Genomic DNA, 23298 nt, shown 5'->3' with positions numbered 1-23298 from the left:
CACACACACACACACACACACACACACACACACACACACACACACACCCTCAGTTGTGACAATGAAAAATGTCTCCAGGCATGACCTCTGGCAGGTGTGGATTAGGATTCACAGGGAGCAGGGAGGATTGCAGAATTGTCCCTGGTTGAGAACCGCTGATGTAGAAAAGATGTTTGGTAGGAAGGCCACTGTGGTACCCAGAGGAGAGCTACTTGTGGCTGGGCCAGGGCTGGTGGAGATGGAAATGAGGCTGAATGGGAGAGCTACATGACGGGTTCGTCTGCATGGCTTAGTGATGGATTGACCATGAGAGTGGCTTTGTGAAGGCCAACGAAGAGTTTCAGGGCTCATCACACTGAAGGACTGACTTTGGTTTGGGCAAGTGGCACCATCACAAGCCGGCTCTGCAATGTCACGGTTACATTGCTCAGAATACACTAGAGGGACTTCCCTGGTGGTGCAGTGGTTAAGAATCCACCTGCCAATGCAGAGGACACGGGTTCGAGCCCTGGTCCAGGAATATCTCACATGCTGCGGAGCAACTAAGCCCGTGAGCCACAACTACTGAGCCTGTGCTCTAGAGCCCGCAAGCCACAACTACTGAAGCCCGTGTGCCTAGAGCCTGTGCTCCTCAACAAGAGAAGCCACCGCAATGAGAAGCCCACGCACCACAGCGAAGCGTAGCCCCCACTTACCACAACTAGAGAAAAGCCCAGGTGCAGTAATGAAGACCCAACGCAGCCAAAAATAAATTAAAAAAAAAAAAAAAAAAAAAGAATACACTAGAGAGAGAGAGAGAAGAGAGAGAGAGGAAACACTTCTGCTCGTCTCTTTGTCTGCATAGCCACCTGTGTTATTGATCTCTGCCTGAAGGAGGGTGACTAATAATAGACCAGAAACAGCTCTTCCTAAAAGAAATGACCATCTGCCAGGGCTGAGTGAATTAAACGTGTGTTTAATATAGCTGTATTAGGACATTATTTCAATGCCAATTGACTTTTTTAAACATTTGTGAAGGTTGGCAAACATATCATAGAAAATATATTTTGTAGTACTCAGAAGAATATTGGCACATTGTCTGTGACAGCACTTTGATACAAGTTAATATATCAGGATTTCTAAAATTCTCATCTCAGTGCCAAAAATTGTGTGAGTCTTCTAGTCCCTGACCCGAGGGTCTCAGCCTTTAAAGACTCTCCAGAGGAGCTTGTTTAAATTTTAAAGTCTGACTCAGTTGGTCTGTTGTTGGGCCTAGGAATCTGCATTTTGGCAATCCATGCCCATCTCCGCTGACCCCCCAACCCCAGGGGATTCTGAAGCAGGTGGTTAGCCGGTCACGTTGAGAAACACTCATGCAGCAAAAAGCACCACGAAGAGGCTTCCCTGGTGGCACAGTGGTTAAGAATCCACCTGCCAATGCAGGGGACACGGGTTCGAGCCCTGGTCGGGGAAGATCCCACATGCCGCGGAGCAACTAAGCCCATGCACCACAGCTACTGAGCCCACGTGCCACAACTACTGAAACCCACGCGCCTAGAGCCTGTGCTCCGCAACAAGAAAAGCCACTGCAATGAGAAGCCCGCGCACCGCAACGAAGAGTAGCTCCTGCTCGCCGCAACTAGAGAAAGCCCGCATGCAGCAATGAAGACCCAACGCAGCCAAAAATAAATAAATAAAATAAATTTATTTTTTTTTAAAATGGCTCCATGAAGGAATTTGTTCCAGTTTCACTTCCACCACTGACTTCTGCTGTAAGACCACTTCGTCTCACCCCATCCCTGCTTGGCTAACTTTGTTCATCTCCAGAGTGGCTCCAGGAGGCTTTCGCTGATGGCCCGGATGACCCCATAGCATAGCCTTGGTTCCATAGAGTGCCTGCAGCTTAAACAAAAGTGGCTTAAACAATCTAGACACATCTGTTTTACAGAACAGCACGTCCAAAGAGGGGCAGATCCAAGGCAGGTTAATTCAGAGGTTTAGCATCATCTGCAAACCCCCAGATTCTTTCTATCTTGGGTGGCTCCCCTTAGAGTTCATCATGGGCACCAGTGCTGCAGTTCCAGCATCCCAAGTAGACAACCTCCAGAGGCCAAGAAGAGTGAAGAAAACCTTCCCAGGACTCCACAGCCCCACCTGATCTCTCCTCATGTCTCATTGGCCAGGAGTGTATCACATGCCTTTCTTTGCCTAAGTCAATCCGTTGGCAAAGGAATGAGAATACTAGAATCAGTTGTCACCAATCAAGATTCCTTCTCTAAGTCCAGGAAAGGTCACAACCATTCCTGAAAGACATGGCTGCTCAGGGGAGGATAAACAGAAATGGGTTTCCCCCAAAAGAGAGAGGTTCTCTTAGCAGATGAAGAGAGGAATAGCTATTGGGAAGGCGTCAATCATGTCTGCTATAATCATCCTCCTCTCTTGAAGCACTTTTCCCACCGTTTCCCCTGCTGGAGAGTGAGTCACGTGAGGGCAGGGACCAGGTCCACCTGGTCCATCGTGTCCTCAGCAAGATGCTGTGGGCCATGTTTAGCTACATGAGGTCCAGCATGAAGTGGTCCTGGAATGTCTGTTTAATTTAAATTGATAGCAGATTATGATTTAGGTGGAAATTGAGGACATAAAGTAATTTGTTGCAATTGATGAAACCCCAACTCAAACTGGCTCATTTTTTTTAAAGGAGCTGAGCTATATAGGTTTGTATAATTGGGAAGTTCAGAAGCACGGTGGCTTCAGGCCCATCTTGATCCACAGACTCAACTGATGCATTCAGGGACCTGTTCATTCTCTCTCCATCTGAATGATGCTTTCTCTCGACCCGAGGATAGGATGGGGCCAGGGGTCTTAGACTGACTCCTCCTGGCTTAGCAAGCCAGATGGCTTCTGCAAAAGCTCCTGTAGAAAAACTCCAGAGAGGATTAGGTCACGTGCCTGCCAATCACATGGAAAGAAGATTGGGGTTGCCTGGGTGGCCAGACCCGTGCTCCTTTCTAATCTGTGTTGGAATAGGTTCAGCCCACCTAAAACCCACAGATTGGGTTCCCCATGGGAAAGAGAGGTTATATTGCCAGAAGAAGCAGAGAGCAGATGCTGAAGAGGCAAAACAACAGATGTCCACTACATTTATGGATGAAAAAAAGCAGTTTGCAGGGCATGATACATGGGCCAAACCGTAATTGAGAACTACTTGCTGATACACACTGAACGTAACTATTTTCCCCTCCTACCCTGGACCGTACAAATTCAGTTTGAAACTTTGAATGAAGCTTTGTCTCCTAAAGATAAAAAAGCAGCTTTTGTTTGTTGATTTTTAGGGAGGATCTTTATTTTTATTAATTTTTTTTATCTCAAAAGAAAGTGTATTCTTTGTCTTTCCTCCTATTATCTTTTGGTCTTTTATTTCTCTCTTTTTCTCGGTTACTGTGTATCTTGACTTCTTTGACCCACGTATCATATATCAACAACCTACTAAAAAATATAGAAATGACATCTTTTCATGGTGCTTTCTCCAAGTTTTTTCTTTCTCTCTCCTCCCCCAATCAGAAATAATTCATAAAAATCTTAGCATTTCATGTATCTCTCTGATTTTTGTATCTTTCTTATTCTTTAACAACTTGTACCTTAGACTGTAGCATTTAGGGATATGTTTTATTCATTTATTCATTTGGCAAGTATGAATTGAGTGCCTCCTAGTAGCAAGTGCTGGGTTTAGCATTAGAGATACATTTTTTTTTAAAATCTCCCCTACTCCATCCCGGAATTTCCTGTGGAATAGGAGATTTGTTTACTTAATCTTTACATTTCCACAATATTTAGCTTCATTTGTTAATTGTTACAACTATCATTATTATTATTATAGCAAACTTTGACTTAGCATGTAAGAACATACCAGACAATGTGCTTGGAATTTTATGTATATTATTTCTCCTTTCAAAAATTCTGAAAGGTAAATACTATTATCCCCATTTTACAGATGGGGAAACTAAGGCCCAGTGATACAGCACCTTGCCCAATATCGTACAACCTGGATTTGAACCCAGATCTGACAGGTTCCGGAGCCTCTTCTCTCTCCAGCTCACAGAAACTACTCCATAAATGCCCCATAGAGCAATGAAAATTTGCTTCTGTTTTTCTGTGAAAGTTAGGGTTTTGATACAGCACCTTGCAGGATGGACTCTGAGTTGTGAATCCTGTAATGAGGATAAATCTGAAGGGGGCCCACTCTTCATCCTAAATCTTCTTGTGATCACTGGCAGACATCTTTGAGACTATGTCCATTTGTCCCCAACCCATATATCCACAATTTCAAGTACATCTCTTTGAAGGGCCTTGGTTTCTTCATTGGCAAGACTGTAAGGCTTGTGGTAAATCAGGAATGTCTAACAGAACATTCTACAATAATGAAAACATTTTTTTTTTCTGTGTTATCCAAAAGAGTTCCCACTAGCCACACGTAGCTATTGAGTACTTGAAATGTGGCAAATGTGGCTGAGGAACTGAATTTTAACTTTTTAATATTTTAACGAATTTTAATTTGAATAGTTATATATAACTAATGGCTACCGTAGTGGACGATGCAAACCTAGAATAATCTTTATCATTCTTTTCACTTCTGATAATATACATATTATTGGGTTGCAAACAACATTTTTTAATAAAATGGCATAAAGAATTGAAATGGAAAGGAATAGAAAAAGGAAAGAAAATATCAGTACATATTACGTGTACTAAGAATAAGTTTTGTTTGAGAAACATTTGTGTCACATATTTGTGTACTGGGTCATTTTGCAAAATTAATTGTTTCCAGTGGGTCATGGTTAAAAAAAAGTTTGGAAACCTCTGTTTGTCCCTGAGTAATGTCACCGAGACCTTGAGAGTAACATGCTTATATGTGCTCCCTTGTCCAGCCTGGGGCTGTGCAAGACCTCATTTCAGAAATAATTCTGTTCTTCCAGATCCTACAGGCATGTGGTGGGCATGTGACTTCTCTCGATGGTAATTGGAAATGACTTTGTGGTCATCTATCTGTCTGGATGCAGAGATCCCAAACAGGTGGCCCACAGGCAGAATCCAGCTCCCACAGACAGGCCTCTTTGGGACCTTGATGTGTTTTTGCAAGACAATAATCCGCTGAGGCCGGGTAGCAACTTCCCCTTCCCGTGGCCCAGTTTCTCCAGTTTGGTCCCCTTGGGTGGATTTTTCACTGACTTTACCTGCCTGGCCCCTGAGGTATTTTGTGTTGCAACTCTGTTAATAAGTATAGACTATTGGATCTGAAAGGAAACTGAGAGATCACAGAATGCAACCCTTTCACTTTATAGTTGGGAAAACAGTGACCCAGAATTGGGGAGTTCCCTGCCTGAGACCTCACCAAAAGTTAATGGCAGAGTAAAGACTAGAAGGAAGTGGTTCCCTCTGACAGGCAAGAACCAGATATTAAGAGAAATCTTAGGAGGAGAGAAAGAGAGAGGGAGGGAGGGAGGAGGAAGGGAGGGAGAGAGAGGAGAGAGAGAGAGCGATGAAGAAAAAACAAGGAAGGAAGGTAGAAGGGAGCGAGGGAGGGAGGGAGATAAAGAAAGAAGGAAAAAGAAAGGGTGGGAGGGAGGAAGGGAGGGAGGAGGGTGGAAAGGAAGGAGATGGGGTATAGTAGAATGATAGTAAGCCATCCTCTCAGCCCTGGGGAAGAGAGGGCCTGAGCAGCGGGTCAGATTTCTGCAAGGGGAGCCCCTCTGGTGGTATAATCATGCTGGAGGGGCTTCTAGTGAGTGGATGACTGCAGAGGCCATGGGGGGAGCCTGTAGAACTTTGAGCAATGGGATAAGCACTTTAGACACCAAAATGGGGGCTGGGGGGAGGTGTCTGGTCTCCAGGAGACCCGCACCTTCTCAGAATTGAGGCTGCGTGGGCTGGCTTTGAGAATTCCCTGACTTGTGTCACCTACAGCTCATTTTGACCTGCCCTGCAAGCTGTCATTGATCTGAAACAAGGCATTTTCCTGCTAGTCCTGGTGGGGCCAGCATGATGGGGACCCTGAGCGAGTTTCTCCTTTCTCTGAGCCTCAGGGCTGTATCTGTGAAGGTGGGAATGTGGATGAGATGGGACAGGAGGTGCCCTGGGGACTACCTTGGGGAGAGAGGGGTCACAAGTAGGTGGCACACCAGGTCCTACCCCAGGGCAGTCACAGCACCTCTGGAGCCCTAGGCTCCTAGGCGGGGATTACAACACCATGCCTTCAAGGCCTGGCAGTGCAGGAGAGAAGCTGGCCAGAGGTGAGGCAAAAGGAAGACTCAGGAACAACTGTGCTCTGGAAGGATTTAAGAACAAACACCAGGCCTCCCAAGTAAAGGTGTCTGGGAGCCACATCCAATGCCAGCAACCCTGGTGTGAGGGATTTCCCTGAGTGACCACCAGGCCATCATGTGTTTGCATTCCAAGCATGGTTTGCAATGGAATCAGTATAACCTAGAGGCCATCTCATCATTTCAATAAAGGGTTCATAGCTTTGAAAAAAAAGAGGGAAACCTCTAGACATACAGATATTTTCTACACGCTCTCTGCTCTGATACTGAAAATCTGTAAGTTGAGGGGAACCCGGGTGACAGCTGCTATTCCTTGGATTTCCCCACAACATATCAGAGATTGATGGCCTGCCAGAGTCTCAGGAAGCAAACATTGTATAAGTATTAAAACCTCTGGCCCAGAGGCCAAGGGACTGAGTCACTCAAAGCACAAAGACAATTGCTGGCTTCCTGAAGTTCCTCTATTTCCAACACGGTTTCCAGGGCCCCAGACGAAACCCAAATAGTAGTTTTCAGATAAGGAAAAGGTGGAAAGGGTTCCACAAGGCCTCAGTGTGGGGCAGCACTGTTCTCCCTGTTAGGGATACCTGGCCAGGTCTCCTTTCCCTCAGGAGATGCTGAGCAAAGGATACCCTGCTGGAGATGCCCCGAGGAGAGGAGAGAAAACTGAGCCTCTCCTAGTCCTACCGATGCCTGGTTAGGCATCTAACATGTACGTGTGGTGTGACTTCAGGCAGATTAGTTAACCTCTCTATGCCTCAGATTCCCCATACACAAAATACAAAATATATAAAATAGATCATATGGTGTCTGTCTCATGGAGTGGTTGTGAGAATTAAATGAGATGGTAGGTATGAAGCTCAGGGCCTGGCACATAGTAATTGCCTAATTCATGTTAGCTGTTAGCTATTTTTACAGCTCCCAGAGTCTCTGACTGGGGGCTTGGTAAAGGTATCGAGGGACAGAGTCAGCAGTGACAAGAGAATTGGTGTTAATTGACAGGAGCCCCTCCAAAGTGGGAAAAGTGCCAAGGCTGGCAGACACCTTGGGATTTTTCCCCTTCTCCATCAAATCTTGTCTATTCCTCAGTCATTCTTACACAGCTCTGTATATTATATTCCTAAAACCCCATGACCAAGTGTAGCAAGATGATAGTTTTGAAATATTCACTGACATTTCCCCCTCCCAGCCCTCCTGAGCCTTCCCTCTCTTCAGGGAGCGAGGCCTCAGGGCCTGGATGGGCAGCAGAAGGCAGAGACAAAAGGGGTCTCTTCCTGGCTTTTGGATTTCAGACGTCTGTGCCCTTAGATCAGGAAGGATTTATCTCAAAGTTAAATGTTCTAGAGAAACCGTAAATTAGGGAGGGCAGAAAGGGCTCCTTTACTCACAGCTAACAAACTTCATTGCCTGGCTCACAGGTGGGGAGGAGAATCTCAAAGAAGTGAGAACACGGGTCTCATTGAGTCCTTAGAAAGAGACCCTGTGCACCTGCCCTCTGAGCCAAGGCGGGGACACGAGCCCCAGTGAACAGGACGGGGTGGGGGAGCAGAGGGGCAAACTCACCGAAACTTAGTTTCTGCTTGTCTTGAAATAGGAACCAAGTTGAGTTATAAGAAAGAAATGAGTTTGTTTTTGTCTTATCTTAAAGTGTTTGATTGAATTCAATTGGAAGTATACAGTTTTGAGTTTTTTACAATGAGATTAATATAGAAAAAAGTGAAAAGTTAATTCTATGACATTACACCCGGGTCGACTTTCTGAATTTGCAAAATGAGTAACGAGTATGCAGTTCTCATTTTATCAAGTGACTGCACTAACAAGTGAGAAATACATCAATCCCTTTGTGGACCTCAGCTCAGATTTCCTGGCCCATGATGCTCACCCTGGGGAAGGCCGTCTGGGTCTAGCCCAGGTCCTCTCTGCCGTAGCGGTAGCGTGGCAGCTGGCTGTTAAGCAAGAGCAGTCTGTCTGGCCAAGAGCGTGCAGTTCTGACACATGTCCTGACAACACGTTGCTGAGGAAGGCGGCACGAGCCATGTTGCCAGCTGCACGCCATGACCATGGTACACGCTGTGGAGCCTGGCAGAGGGAGGCTATGGAGGAGTTTCTGTTGCAGCAAAGGTTTTACAACATCGTCTTGGGGTGACAGACTGTTTTACTGACCTGCTGACATGGGAAACTGTGGCCAGGCCGGGGCCATCTGTGAGGTTCCCAGAGAGCGCCTGCTTCTGCTCTGCTGCAGCTGCCAGCACCTGCAGAGCCTGCCTGTCTCAGGGCACCCAGATGCCCACCTGTCAGGCTGTCCCTGCCCATGCCAGGGAAGCCGCTCAAGGCTGATAGCCCCTGGCCCCGGGGCAGCAATCACAGTTTCCTCATCGTCTGCCAGAGCGGCTGATTTACTGTTCCCAGTTTCCTGGTCTGTATGTTAGTACCCTCCATCATTATTCTTAAATCTTTGTAAAATTCATGTGTGTGTGTGTGTGTGTATTCAACTGGGCAATGGATGATTACTGTTGAGGGAAAAAAATTAGATACCCTTTTTGTCCACCCCCCAGAGCCTACTTCCTCCCCAGAGGTAGCCACTGTTGGCTCTTCTGCATGGCAAGCAGTAGGGCTTAGTGGTGAGAGCACAGGTTCTAGAGTCAGACTTCCTGGGTCCAGATCCTGCCTCTGCCATTTACTAACCGTGTAACCTTGGACAAATGACCTCAGTTTTCTGGGTCTCCATTTCCTCATCTGAATAATAAAGACGATAATAATAATAGCTCCTCCTGAATTATGAAAACTCAGTAAGATGACATATGTAAATTGCTGAGCACAGTTCCTAGTGGAATAATAATATCTGTTATTATCCTCCCAGACTTTCCCTTATGCATTTACCCCTCTAGTTTCTTCATGCATGTCTTCCATTCCAAACTCCCTCCTATGCTTCTGCATCTTGGAACACTGACCCCCAGCCCACCTGTTGTAATGTTAAACCTCAGCTCTAAGAGTCTGGTTCCAGGTATTCACATGAGGAGCATAGATGTAATGACACAATGAGATGACACATGTGTGACCCTTCGGGGATACCAGAAGCAGCTCTCACTGTCTTCCTATCAGAGTTTTCAGAAAACAAATTACTCACTTATTCAAAGTATGCACAGACAACAAGCACGCTAACACATCCCCCTGGAAACAGCAGATGTGCCCAAAATACACCACCCCAGGAAAACATAGATCATAGCCTCTCATTCCCACAACAGGAAACACCCAATTCACACATTCCTCTGCAGGATATATCAAAAGCATGTCAGCCACCCACCTCTGCAGCTCAAACCTATAAACAGAGAGAGTTTGGAGATGGGGGAGAAAAAAGGAGGTTGCTTTTGGTGGAATGGGCTGCAGCCAAGGGCATTTTTCTTGACAGCAGGGAGGGAAAACCAGAAAACCTTTGCCCAAGCTGGACTGGTCCAAAAACGGATCTGACAATGTTCAAGCAAAGCTCAGTGGCAAGCTGGTAGGGGTAGTAATTTAGAAAGAACTCTTGCATTGAGTAGGAGGTAGGGGTACATGGCTTTGAAGATTCTTTAATATTAACTATTGCTTATACTTATGGAGCCCAAGTGACATGCCAGGCAGTGTACTAAACACTTTTATATTGCTTAGGTAATTTCATACTCACAAATGACCGGAGTTATTCCCACTCTAGAGATGAGCAAACTAAGACTGGTCTCACATAACTTGGCCAAGTGGCAGGGCTGCAACACAAACGCAGCCCTCCTGACTCCAGCATCTACACCCTTGACCTCTGTGCCGTGAGCTTCTTCGCACCGCTTCCCACACAGAGATCCCGCATCTCGGTGGTCTTACACAGGAAACAGGATCAGTGCCGTGTGTTCTGATTCAACTCCAAAATCAAATTGAAGGGCCTGTTTCTGAACTACCAGATAACTCTTATAGCCAGACCCCACCCTAACCTTTCAGACGGATAGCTTTCTACCTGTGAAATGCCTGGATCCTCACTTGCGTCTCCTCCTGGGTCTTTAGTGAATACCTGTGAACACACTAAGAGTACTCTGGGAGCTGGCGGCATGTGACAGCTGCTGTACCTGGTTGTTTTCCTGGGCCCCAGGCTGTTGCGAGCTCATTGCTGAACCGGTTGATGCTCTGCTTGATGTTTCACTGTTCAGACAGAAGCTCCACTGTTTTTATTACACTTCCAGCCAATTATTCACAGTTGTTATACTGTCTCCACATCAGTTTTGTCACTCTTTTAATTATACCCAACCCTTGCATAGGTGCTTCTACCTTTTAAAGACTATTTTATAAAGACGACTCAATTAGGATGTGGGAACACTTTTATCTACAAGGTTAAGTGACCCTCAGAAGAGGAAAAAACATGGTGCAGGCACTACATCAGTAAAGAGAACATAACTTAGGTTGCATTGTTTTTGAGAGAGGAATCATGCCATTATCTGCTTTTAAGAGAGACTAATAAATCTGATAAGATACAGCACAGTCTAGTTTAAAAGCGGGAGAAAGTTAATGGAGAAAAGAAAGGATGGAGGGAAAGAAAGATGTACAGCAAAGGACACACAGAGACAGAACCAGTTTTCAGTTGGAGGAAATTTTATAAATCATTTTGTCCAATCTCCTTTGTGACTAAGGACGCAATTGAGGCCAGAGAAGTTACAGGATTTGCCCAATCCTGTATAAAACTAGGTGACTGCAGAGAGGAGACCCCCAGCACTACCCATCAGAGAGAGAAACACAAGATGAGGAACGACAGAGGGAGAGAGGAACGGCCAGGTAGAGGAACTGGATGCTGAATTTGTTTCCTGCTATTGTTCAACTCTCGTGCTCCTTTTAACTTCAGAGGGGCCAGTAACCCCTCCCCTTCCAATATGTTGTTTTGTTCCAGCAGTTTTAAATTATCTTGGTAATATTTGGGGAAGAGTTTTACTTGCAAATTTAGTTGTGGAATTAAGATGTATTTTCTCATCTTTAGAACACTAAAGATTTGGTAAGCATGTAGAAGAATACTTAATGTTTCAGACCCTTAATTTTTTATTATTATTATTATTATTTTTTGGCCTTACGCGGGCCTCTCACTGCTGCGGCCTCTCCCGCCGCGGAGCACAGGCTCCGGACGCGCAGGCTCAGCGGCCATGGCTCACGGGCCCAGCCGCTCCACGGCACGTGGGATCTTCCCGGACCGGGGCACGAACCCATGTCCCCTGCATCGGCAGGCAGACTCTCAACCGCTGCGCCACCAGGGAAGCCCCAGACCCTTAATTTTTAATCTCATAGTCATTGACCAGCTGATTTTCTTTCGTAAAAAATTGTACTGGGGACTTCCCTGGTGGCACAGTGGTTGAGAATCTGCCTGCCGATGCAGGGGACATGGGTTCAAGCCCTGGTCCGGGAAGATCCCACGTGCCGCGGAGCAACTAAGCCCGTGCGCCACAACTACTGAGCCTGCGCTCTAGAGCCCACGAGCCACAACTACGGAGCCCACATGCCACAACTACTGAAGCCTGCGTGCCGAGAGCCCATGCTCCACAGCAAGAGAAGCCACTGCAATGAGAAGCCCACGCACTGCAACGAAGAGTAGCCCCCACTCTTAACAACTAGAGAAAGCCCGTGTGCAGCAGGGAAGACCCAGTGCAACCAAAAATTAAATAAATGAATAAATAAATTTATTTTTAAAAAGTATACTGATAGCCATTGTCAACTGATTATCTTGCTTTTATTCTTGGAAAGATTAAGATTGTTCAGTCTTACAGTACCTGAAAAATTGTCCTTTTAAAAAACAATCAGTATTTATTTCACTGCGCAGAAGCTTTTGTCTCCAGATCAAATTCAGGATGGGTGAATGTGTGTGTAACTGGTTCTTATTGCAAATTATTTTTAAATACAATTTTTAAACTCTTCAGGGATAAAAAGAAATAACTTAAGTCTGAGGTGGTATTCCCAAATTAATTCATACATGTTATTTTTGTATAAATAGGATTCAACCAAGTTTAATTTCTTCATTCTTTTTTTTTTTTTTGCGGTACGCGGGCCTCTCACCGCTGTGGCCTCTCCCGTCGCGGAGCACAGGCTCCGGACGCGCAGGCTCAGCGGCCATGGCTCACAGGCGCAGCCGCTCCGCGGCATGTGGGATCTTCCCGGACCGGGACACGAACCCGCGTCCCCTGCATCGGCAGGCGGACTCTCAACCACTGCGCCACCAGGGAAGCCCATTTCTTCATTCTTAATGCAAGTTCCATTTGTGAAACTATAAGGCTATCGTGTCCACTATGGCAACAACTAGTCACATGCAGCTATTGCAATGTAAATTTATGTTAATTAAAATTAAATTAAAATTTCAGTAGCTCAGTCACACTAGCCACATTTCAAGTGCCCAATAGCCACATTTCACGTGCCCAATAGCCACATATGGCTAGTGATTATTACATTGGACAGCGTAGATATAGAACATTTCCATATCTCAGAAAATTCTATTGGACATCACCGCTTAAGGACTAGTAACTGGGAATGACTCTCCTGGGTACACTTTTTGGCCAACTAACATGAAACAGAAGCCAGAGATTCCTTGCGTGCGTTTTAGAAATATAGCACATGACCCATATGTCTAAACTTGGTAACTTCATGGATTATTTCACAAGTGAGAAGAGCTAATGTCCTTTGAGGCTTTGAAGAACGAATGTCCTGCTTTCAAATGGTGCTCTCAAGGATAGGCAGTTCCTAACACAAAGCAGTCTAAAACTTCATGTATAAGTCAGTTTGGAATTCAAAAGACATTTGCCCATAGATAAATATTGTAAATCACATGACTGAATTTTAGTACTTTGAGATAAAAATTAATGGAAATAATAACCAGCAGAAAATCAACAGTAAAATTTTAGAGTTTCAGAGGGTGTTATAGATTGGAGGGAAGAGATATCACCGCACCACCACCCCCATACACACACACAATAAGGTTAGATTAAGTTGCTGACTTAACTGACAATACAAAATCTTACTGAAAATGAGGTGGCTTCCAGGGCAAGAGCAGATGTGGCATATCTCAGTGGAGCTTCCCGTGATCCCCAGAGTTCCTGTTGGCACTGTCTGGATAAGGAAAGGTCTTCACATGTCCGTAAGCTGAAATCATGCTACACCGTTGACCTTTTATAGTCACGGCTTACATCAGCAATCTCGAAGAACTCACACCAACAATGCATGCATTTCTGTTTATGGGACTATTTATAAACGTCAGACATTTGTGGACTCTGGTCACAGTCAGCATCACCATAACAGCACCCTCATCCTGAAGGGAGCAGTAGAGTTAGGGCTGGGAGCCCGTGGGTACTCTGCCCCAGAAAGTCTGTTTTCCCAATCCATCCCCTCACTCTGATTTTATGGCTTTTTATTTGAATGGTTCAAAGATTGAGTTTTGACTGAAAACCATGATCACTAATCCATCTCCCCAGAAAATCAAATTAGAAAAATTTAATTGATCTTGCTGGTTCTTGAACAATAAGGTGGGATCAATTAGAAGAGGTAGATGAAAGTTTGCATAGTGATTCTGGAGGGACTTTGGATACTTTCAAGAGCTCTCATTATTGATGGTGATGATTATACTATTACTATTTTATTTTCAGACTCAGCTTTATTTCCCTTAGCGGTAGTAGATCATTACATTGCTCATATAAATAGAATCTATATTTTTCTCCAAAATTGGGGGGAGGGGGGAGACGGGAGAGTGAAATATATTCCAGGGGACATTAAGCAGGAATCAGAAAAAGAAGCAAAGGAGACAGGACTAAGGAGAATGTTTGTGGATATTCTGGGGGTGGAAAAAGATTGCTCTGAGCTCTGGGGAGGATGTGATGGTCATGATACCAGTGGAGCACTGGATACATTTGTGGAGCACTTCATGCACGTTTTGAAATGCTTTACATGTATTAACCCATTTACTGAGTTAATTAATATTTTAGTTAACTAGCTAACTCATTTAACTTTTGTCTTAAATTTAAGACAGAAAAAAAAAACTTAAGGGACATGAACTCCTTGAGAGAAAGACTGTAAGAAAGGTATTATTCTCCCACCTCAGATAGCAAAGTTTTCAGCAATAGTAGTTTCAGGGCTAAGCAACCAGCTCTTTGCCCTACCGTGCACTTATGATTCAAGATGTGGGAGGTAATCGAAAGTCCTGCTTTCCTGTTCCTTGACTTTAAAAGGAGGAGGGTGGATGAGATCAGTTATGGAGATCATCTTTGAGAATCTGAAAAAAGCTGTAGGATAATGTATATAACACCAAATTTTATATTTCATTAGAAATATTAGATGTCAGGTATGCTACAGCAACAAAAAAATCTTAGAAGATATGCCACCAAATATTCCTCCTGGCTCATGATAGATGTTCATCCTGGGTTAGCTTAGAGCTCTGCTCTAGGATTTCTCAGCCAGGGATCCAAGCTGAGGCATCCTGCACACCATCTGGGGGTACCACTGGCTGCTGGGCTATGGGAAGGCAATGTGGCAGATACCATACTGCCTCCTAGGGCTTCCAGTTGGAAGTGACACACGATTTCCATCCACATTTCGTTGCCAAGCAAGACACCACGTGCCAAGAATAAAAGATTGAAATTTCGGTGAACAGACACAACAGCTACCACACTAGGTCAAGAACCCTTGAACTAGGTGACCTCTAGGTTCCTTGGCAGTTCAAGGTTTCTGTGAGTCCAGGTTAACTTATGTTATGCTTATTCAGAGTTTAGCCAGTAAGTCTACATGTCTAAATGCTAGACACCATATTCCCCTCCAATCAAGTGGTCATCCTTATGGTTAGGACAAAAGTGAGCCTTATCCTAATAGGGTATGAGCAGAAGTTTGTGGACTGTTGCTACAGCCTTGAGTAAAAATTGAGGAATTGAGTGGTTCTCTTCCTGGGGCCCCTAGGGACTTCCTCCAAGAGAGAAGATTGGGTTCCTCACTGGCAAAGTTATCTCAGCAGTTTATATATAATGTGGTTGGACCAGACAGCTATTAATATCCCTTCCAACCCTGAAATTTTATGTTCTAGACAGGTGCCTACTATTATTAAATGCTAGATGACCAGATTATAGAATGGTCAAGCAAAGTATATTTCAGGGAAAGGAAATCTAGAAAAGTAGCCATGAGAAAAATTGAAGCAAGAGATCAGTAGCCTCAAAAGGCAAGTATAGGTCTGCAGCATCATCAAATGCTGACCATAGCACTGCAGTCCCAGTGACTTCAGCCCCTTCATAGTCTCCACCAGCTCTTTCTTCTTAACTATACACATGTGACATCTTCTCAATGTTATGGAAAGTGCTGTTCAATGGCAGTTGTAAGGTGAGTCGCCTCATCAACTTCCTTCCAACTACAGTGCCTCCCTTCATGCCTTTATAGAAAGTCAACTACCATTGTCCATCCTCATTTTATAGATGTATAAACTGAGGTGCCGAGAGGGACTGTTTCTTGCTCAACAAAAAGGCCATTTGGAGGCAGAGTCAGCCACCCATTTCCTTGAGACCCAGGAGTCAATGGCAAGACCTAAATTCCCTATGTTTGGGGCCTGGTATTGATCCAGAGATCTCCCAAGAAATAGTATTTCTGGATCGTTTACCTTGAAATACTCAACTTCCTCTTTTATTTTTCTTCATTTGTGAATTTGGCCTCTGTTATTGCAAGAAAAGGTTATGCTCACTTGTAAGTCTCTGCCTACTTAAGGAGATTTATGGACTCATATCTTAATGCCACTCACCTTCTAAAGATGTCTTAGCTTGGCATACTCAGCCTGATGATGTATTGAAGGTATTTTGCTAATCATTGTCACCCTTTCTGCTTTTTCTGCCAGTTAAGATTATAATCATTTCTTATGGCAGACTTTTTAAAGAATAAGGACCTTCTGGATGGTGATCTCTTTGTTTCTCTTTACAGTTCCTTATCAGCAGAATCCTTACAATCCCCGGGGCAGCTCCAGTGTCATCCAGTGCTATCGATGTGGAGACACCTGCAAAGGGGAGGTGGTTCGCGTCCACAATAACCATTTCCACATCAGATGCTTCACCTGTCAAGGTAGGAGGCCCAATCTCCCAACACCCTTCTCAGATTCCTCGCCATGCTCTCACCCCAGGACATGCCATGGGGCAGGCAGAACAGACACAGGCAATTGAGATACCTGCAAAGGCCTAAAATGACCTTCCTTGAGCCAGTAATGAGAATTCTCCCTTCAGCGGCATGGCGTGAAGAGGGAGGGTAGAGTGAGGGAAGCCGTGGGATATGGGGGGGGTGGGGGAGAAAGGGAGCCTGGTGACCCCAGAGTGGAAGCACTGACCCAGAAGGAAAAAGGCAATCCTGCAAGCTTATCTTACACATCTGAGAAGACTGCTGGCTTGTGCCTATAAATCAATTTGAGAGCCAATGAAAGAGCAAGCTGTCACGGCTAAAATTTGGCGTGGCTCTGACGTGAGTGTGACAATCCTCAGAGGTTAGGTTTCACAAGGGAGAAGGTACGTCTTGACTTCGGTAAGGTTTGCCATTTGGGAGCAGATGGACGCTGCGTTACCTCTAATTGTGACAGCTTACCCATGGCTAATTTATAAAACCTTAGCTCAACCCAGCTAAGCATTCCCAAAGGAAGAAGGCTCACTAGCAGCAGGAAAAGAGGGACTCGGCTGAAGGAGCCCTGAGAGCCCTCTGGCCCAAACAGGACAACACTCCCTCCCCAGTGTCCCTGTCTAATGCCACTCCAGCCTCCACTTCTTGAACTTTTCTTCCAGGCTTCCTGTTCCACAGAGAATCCATTCTGATGTTGGATTGCTCTGTGAGTTTAGAAAATGTTTGACCTCAAACCTTTAACTTCCACTTGGTTTTAGATTTGTCCTCATGGGGTTTGATGAGCTCTTTGTGGTTGCTTTTCCCGGTGGCTGCCCTTCACAGACTTGTAGCCAGGTCTGCCCCACATACACAGTTATATTGCAGGTCCTTAAACTGGGCCTCATCTGAAATGATTCCAACTTGTATAATCATCCTGAAGTCTTCTTCCTTGATCCGTTCTGGGTTGTCACTATCATCCCTAAAGCCTACTGCCCAAAACAGACCATACTTCTCAAGGTCTGCCAAATACAGCAAGGACTACATTTCTTTAATGTGACTGATATTGAATGAACTTCCCGAGAAGCCACTTCACAGCACTGATGTATATTGAATTTAAGGTCAGCTGAAACCCCCAGATCTGTTCATTTTAGTATCTGCTACTGAACTTCAGCCTCATGTATCTGAGATTGACTTCCTCTGCCATCATTAAAGTTGCAAATTTCCTTCCCCAGGATCTAACTGGACTCTTCACTGAGCAAATAACTCTCATATTCATATTCCCTAATTTATTTATAGAAGCTTATATGGGGTATATTTTAATTGTGTGGCTTTTATTTTATTTTATTTTTTAAATTTTTATTTTATATTGGAGAATAGTTGATTTACAATGTTGTGTTACAGCAAAGGTGGATAGCAAAGGGATTCAGTTCTACATATACATATATCTATTCTTTTTCAAATTCTTTTCCCATTTAGGTTATTACAGAATATATTTTTAATACATCTTTATTGGAGTATAATTGCTTCATAGTACTGTGTTAGTTTCTGTTGTACAACAAAGTGAATCAGCCATATGCATACATATATCCCCATATCCCCTCCCTCTCGAGCCTCCCTCCCACCCTCCCTATCCCACCCCTCTAGGTCGTCACAAAGCACCGAGCTGATCTCCCTGTGCTATGCGGTTGCTCCCCACTAGCTATCTATTTTACATTTGGTAGCGTGTATATGTCGATGCCACTCTCTCACTTCGTCCCAGCTTACCCTTCCCCCTCCCTGTGTCCTCAAGTCCATTCCCTACATCTGCGTCTTTATTCCTGTCCTGCCCCTAGGTTCTTCAGAACCATTTTTTTTTTTTTTTAGATTCCATATATATGTGTTACCATACAGTATTTGTTTTTCTCTTTCTGACTTACTTCACTCTGTATGACAGACCCTAGGTCCATCCACCTCACTACAAATAACTCAATTTTGTTTCTTTTTATGGCTGAATAATATTCTATTGTATATATGTGCCACATCTTCTTTATCCATTCATCTGTCGATGGACATTGAGGTTGCTTCCATGTCTTGGCTATTGTAAATAGTGCTGCAGTGAACATTGTGTTACATGTCTCTTTTTGAATTATGTTTTTCTTAGGGTGTATGCCCAATAGTGGGATTGCTGAGTCATGTGGTATTTCCATTTTTAGTTTTTTAAGGAACCTCCATACTGTTCTCCATAGTGGCTGTATAAATTTACATTCCCACCAACAGTGCAAGATGGTTCCCTTTTCTCCACACCCTTTCCAGCATTTATTGTTTCTAGATTTTTTGATAATTCTGACTGGTGTCAGGTGATACCTCATTGTAGCTTTGATTTGCATTTCTCTAATAATTAGTGATGTTGAGCATCTTTTCATGTGCCTCTTGGCCATCTGTATGTCTTCTTTGGAGAAATGTCTATTTAGGTCTTCTGCTCATTTTTGGATTGCGTTGTTTGTTTTTTTGATATTGAGTTCCATGAGCTGTTTGTGTATTTTGGAGATTAATCCTTCGTCAGTTGTTTCATGTGCAAATATTTTCTCCCATTCTAAGGGTTGTCTTTTCATCTTGTTTATGGTTTCCTTTGCTGTGCAAATGCTTTTAAGTTTAATTAGGTCCAATTTGTTTATTTTTGTTTTTTATTTTCATTATTCTAGGAGGTGGGTCAAAAAAGATCTTGCTGTGGCTTATGTCAAAGAATGTTTTTCTTATGTTTTCCTCTAAGAGTTTTATAGTATCTGGTCTTACATTTAGGTCTTTAATCCATTTGGAGTTTATTTTTGTTTATGGTATTATATAGTGTTCTAATTTCATTCTTCTACATGTAGCTGTCCAGTTTTCCCAGCACCACTTATTGAAGAGTCTGTCTTTTCTCTGTTGTATGTTCTTGCCTCCTTTTTTGTAAACTGGGTGACTATATTGCATGGGTTTATCTCTGGGCTTTCTATCCTGTTCCATTGATCTATATTTCTGTTTTTGTGCCAGTACCATACTGTCTTGATTACTATAGCTTTGTGGTATAGTTTGAAGTCGGGGAGCCTGATTCCTCCAGGTCTGTTTTTCTTTCTCAAGATTGCTTCAGCTATTCGGGGTCTTTTGTGTTTCCATACGAATTGTAACATTTCTTGTTCTAATTCTGTGAAGAATGCCATTGGTAGTTTGATAGGGACTGCACTGAATCTGTAGATTGCTTTGGGCAGTATAGTCATTTTTCACAGTGTTGATTCTTCCAATCCAAGAACATGGTATATTTCTGCATCTGTTTATGTCATCTTTGATTTCTTTTGTCAGTGTTTTATAGTTTTCTGAGTACAAATCTTTGGCCTCCTTAATTTATTTAGAAATAAATTCCTACTTATTTTATTCCTTTTGTTGCAATGGTAAGTGGGGTTGTTTCCTTAATTTCTCTTTCTGATTTTTCGTTGTTAGTGTATAGGAATGCCAGAGAGTTCTATGCATTAATTTTGTGTCCTGCAGCCTTACCAAGTTCACTGATTAGTTCTAGTTGTTTTCTGGTGGCATCTTTAGGATTTTCTATGTATAGTATCTGCAAACAGTGACAGTTTTACTTCTTCCTTTCCAATTTGTATTCCTTTTATTTCTTTTTCTGCTCTGATTGCTGTGGCTAGGGCTTCCAAAACTATGTTGAATAAGAGTGGTGAGAGTGGACATCCTTGCCTTGTTCCTGATCTTAGTGGAAATGCTTTCAGTTTTTCATCACTCAGTATGATGTTTGCTGTGGGTTTGTCATATATGGTCTTTATTATGTTGCAGTAGGTTCCCTCTATGCCCATTTTCTAGAGAGTTTCTATCATAAATGGGTGTTGAATTTTGTCAAAAGCTTTTTCTGCATCTATTGAGATGATCATATGGGTTTTTTTTGTTGTTGTTGTTTTGTTTGTTTGTTTTTTTGTGGTACGCGGGCCTCTCACTGTTGTGGCCTCTCCCATTGCAGAGCGCAGGCTCTGGACACGCAGGCTCAACGGCCATGGCTCACGGGCCTAGCCGCTCCGCAGCATGTGGGATCTTCCCGGACACGAACCCGTATCCGCTGCATCGGCAGGCGGACTCTCTACCACTGCGCCACCAGGGAAGCCTGATCATATGGTTTTTATTCGTTAATTTGTTAATATGGTGTATCACATTGATTGATTTGCATATGTTGATGAATCCTTGCATCCCTTGGATAAATCCCACTTGATCATAGTGTATGATCCTTCTAATATATTGTTGGATTCTGTTTGCTAGTATTTTTTGAGGATTTTTGCATCGATATTCATCAGTGATATTGGTCCATAATTTTCTTTTTTTGTGATATCTTTGTCTGGTTTTGGTATCAGGGTGACAGTGGCTTTGTAGAATGTATTTGGTAGTGTTTCTCCTTCTGCAGTTTTTTGGAAGAATTTGAGAAGAATTGTTGTCAGATCTTCCGTAAATGTTTGATAGAATTCGCCTGTGAAGCCATCTGGTCCTGGACTTCTGTTTGTTGGAAGATTTTTAATTACAGTTGCAATTTCATTAATTGGGATAGGGCTGTTTATATTTTCTAGTTCTTCCAGGTTCAGTCTTGGAAAATTGTACCTTTCCAAGAATTTGTCCATTTCTTTGTGGTTGTCCATTTTATTGGCATATAGTTGTTTGTAGTAGTCTCTTATAATCCTTTGTATTTCTGCAATGTCAGTTGTGCTTTCACCTTTTTCATTTCTAATTTTATTGATTTGCATCCTCTCCCTTTTTTTCTTGATGAAGCTGGCTAACGGTTTATCAATTTTGTTTATCTTCTTAAAGAACCAGCTTCTGGTTTTACTGATCTTTGCTATTGTTTTCTTCATTTCTATTTCATTTATTTCTGCTCTGATCTTTATGATTTCTTTCCTTCTACTGACTTTAGGTTTTCTTCGTTCTTCTTTCTCTAGTTGCTTTAGATGTATGGTTAGATTGTTTATTTGAGATTTTCCTTGTTTCTTGAGGTGAGATTGAATTGCTACAAACTTCCCTCTTGGAACTACTTTTACTGCATCCCATAGGTTTTGGGTCATCATGTTTTTGTTGTCATTTGTCTCTAGGTATTTTTTGATTTCCTCTTTGATTTCTTCAGTGATCTCTTGGTTATTTAGTAGTGCACTGTTTAGCCACCATGTATTTGTGTTTTTTACAGTAATTAATTTCCAGTATCTTAGCATTGTGGTCAGAAAAGATGCTTGATACGATTTCAATTTTCTTAAATTTTCCAAGGCTTGATTTGTAACCCAAGATGTCATCTATCCTGGAGAATGTTCTGTGTGCACCTAGGAAGAAAGTGTATTCCGCCACTTTCAGGTGGAATGTTGTATAAATATCAATTAAATCTATCTGGTCTGTTGTGTCAGTTAAAGCTTGTGTTTCCTTATTTATTTTCTGTTTGGATGATCTGTCCATTGGTGTAAGTGGGGTGTTAAATCCCCTACTATTATTGTGTTACTGTTGATTTCTCCTTTCATGGTTGTTAGCATTTGCCTTATGTATTGAGGTGCTCCTATGTTGGGTGCATAAACATTTATAGTTGTTACATCTTCTTCTTGGATTGATCCCTTTATCGTTATGTAGTGTCCATCCTTATCTCTTGTAACAGTCTTTATTTTAAAGTCTGTTTTATCTTATACGAGTATTGCTACTCCAGCTTTCTTTTGATTTCCATTTGCATGGAGTATCTTTTTCCATCCCTTCAGTTTCAGTCTGTAGGTGTCCCTAGGTCTGAAGTGGGTCTCTTGTAGACAGCATATATATATATATGGGTCTTGTTTTTGTATCCATTCAGCCAGTCTGTGTCTTTTGGTTGGGGCATTTAATCCATTTTCATTCAAGGTTATTATTGATATGTATTTTCTTAATTGTTTTGGGTTTGTTTTTGTGGGTCTTTTTCTTCTCTTGGGTTTCCTGCCTAAAGAAGTTTCTTTAGCATTTGTTGTAAAGCTGGTTTGGTGGTGCTCAATTCTCTTAGCTTTTGCTTGTCTGAAAAGCTTTTGATTTCTCTGTCAAATCTGAATGAGGTCCTTGCTGGGTAGAGTAATCTTGATTGTAGGTTTTTCTCTTTCATCACTTTAAGTATATCCTGCCATCCCCTTCTGGCTTCTAGATCTTTGATAAACATTTGTTTTATTTTCTCTATCCGTGCCTCCATTCTATTTCTGAGATTCTGGATCATATTTATTATCATTACTGTGAATTCTTTTTCAGGTACATTGCCTATTTCCTCTTCATTTATTTGGTCTTATAGGTTTTTACCTTGCTCCTTCATCTGTGATGTATTTTTTTGCCGTCTCATTTTTTTTTTTTTTTTTTTTTGAGTGGGATTGTATTCCTGTCTTACTGGTTGTTTGGCCTGAGGCTTCCAACACTGGAGTTTGTAGGCTGTTTGCTAGAGCTGGGTCTTGGTGCTGAGATGAGGACCTCCATGAGACCTCACTCTGATGAATATTCCCTGGGGTCTGAGGTTGTCTGTTAGTCCAGTGGTTTGGACTTGGAGCTCCCACTGCAGGAGCTTCGGCCTGACCCCTGGCAAGTGAACCAAGATCCAGCTAGCCGTGTGAGGTGGCAAAAAAAAAAAGGACAATAACAAAGTAAAAAATAAAATTAGACTAGGAAGCTAACAGGTATGTTAGAAAGAATATAAAAATAAAAATATAGATGAATCAATAACCAGAAGGTACAACAGTATGACAGTAGTAAAAAAGAGGAGGAAGGAAAAGAAAAAGAAAAAAAAAATGGGGGAAAAGGCCTTGGCTGTGGAGGGTGGGACCTAAGCAAGGGTAGGGTTTGGGCAGTGGGTGGGGCCTATGCTTAGGACCCACAGGACTGGAAAAGGCCCTGGGGGGTGTGGGGGTGTGGGGCTCAACGGAACAGAAGG

General features: G+C 43.1%; 1 protein-coding gene across 5 annotated transcripts in view; it reads left to right on the top strand.

Annotated features, from left to right (window-relative positions):
- The window catches only part of ABLIM3 (actin binding LIM protein family member 3), a 143363-nt gene that overhangs the window by 25601 nt on the left and 94464 nt on the right, over window positions 1–23298 (top strand). For all 5 annotated transcript variants that reach the window (XM_027081638.1, XM_027081635.1, XM_027081634.1 and 2 more), the window contains exon 3: window positions 16230–16367. In XM_027081638.1, the coding sequence (XP_026937439.1) occupies window positions 16230–16367 (138 nt within the window). The remainder of the gene's footprint in view (window positions 1–16229; window positions 16368–23298) is intronic.

This window comes from Aethalodelphis obliquidens, unplaced genomic scaffold (genome assembly GCF_003676395.1).
Source record: "Aethalodelphis obliquidens isolate GAN/ISIS:26980383/991018 unplaced genomic scaffold, ASM367639v1 scaffold45, whole genome shotgun sequence".
Taxonomy (NCBI): domain Eukaryota; kingdom Metazoa; phylum Chordata; class Mammalia; order Artiodactyla; family Delphinidae; genus Aethalodelphis; species Aethalodelphis obliquidens.
The sequence above is the reverse complement of the archived record's forward strand: the minus strand, read 5'-3'. Positions and strand labels throughout refer to the sequence as shown.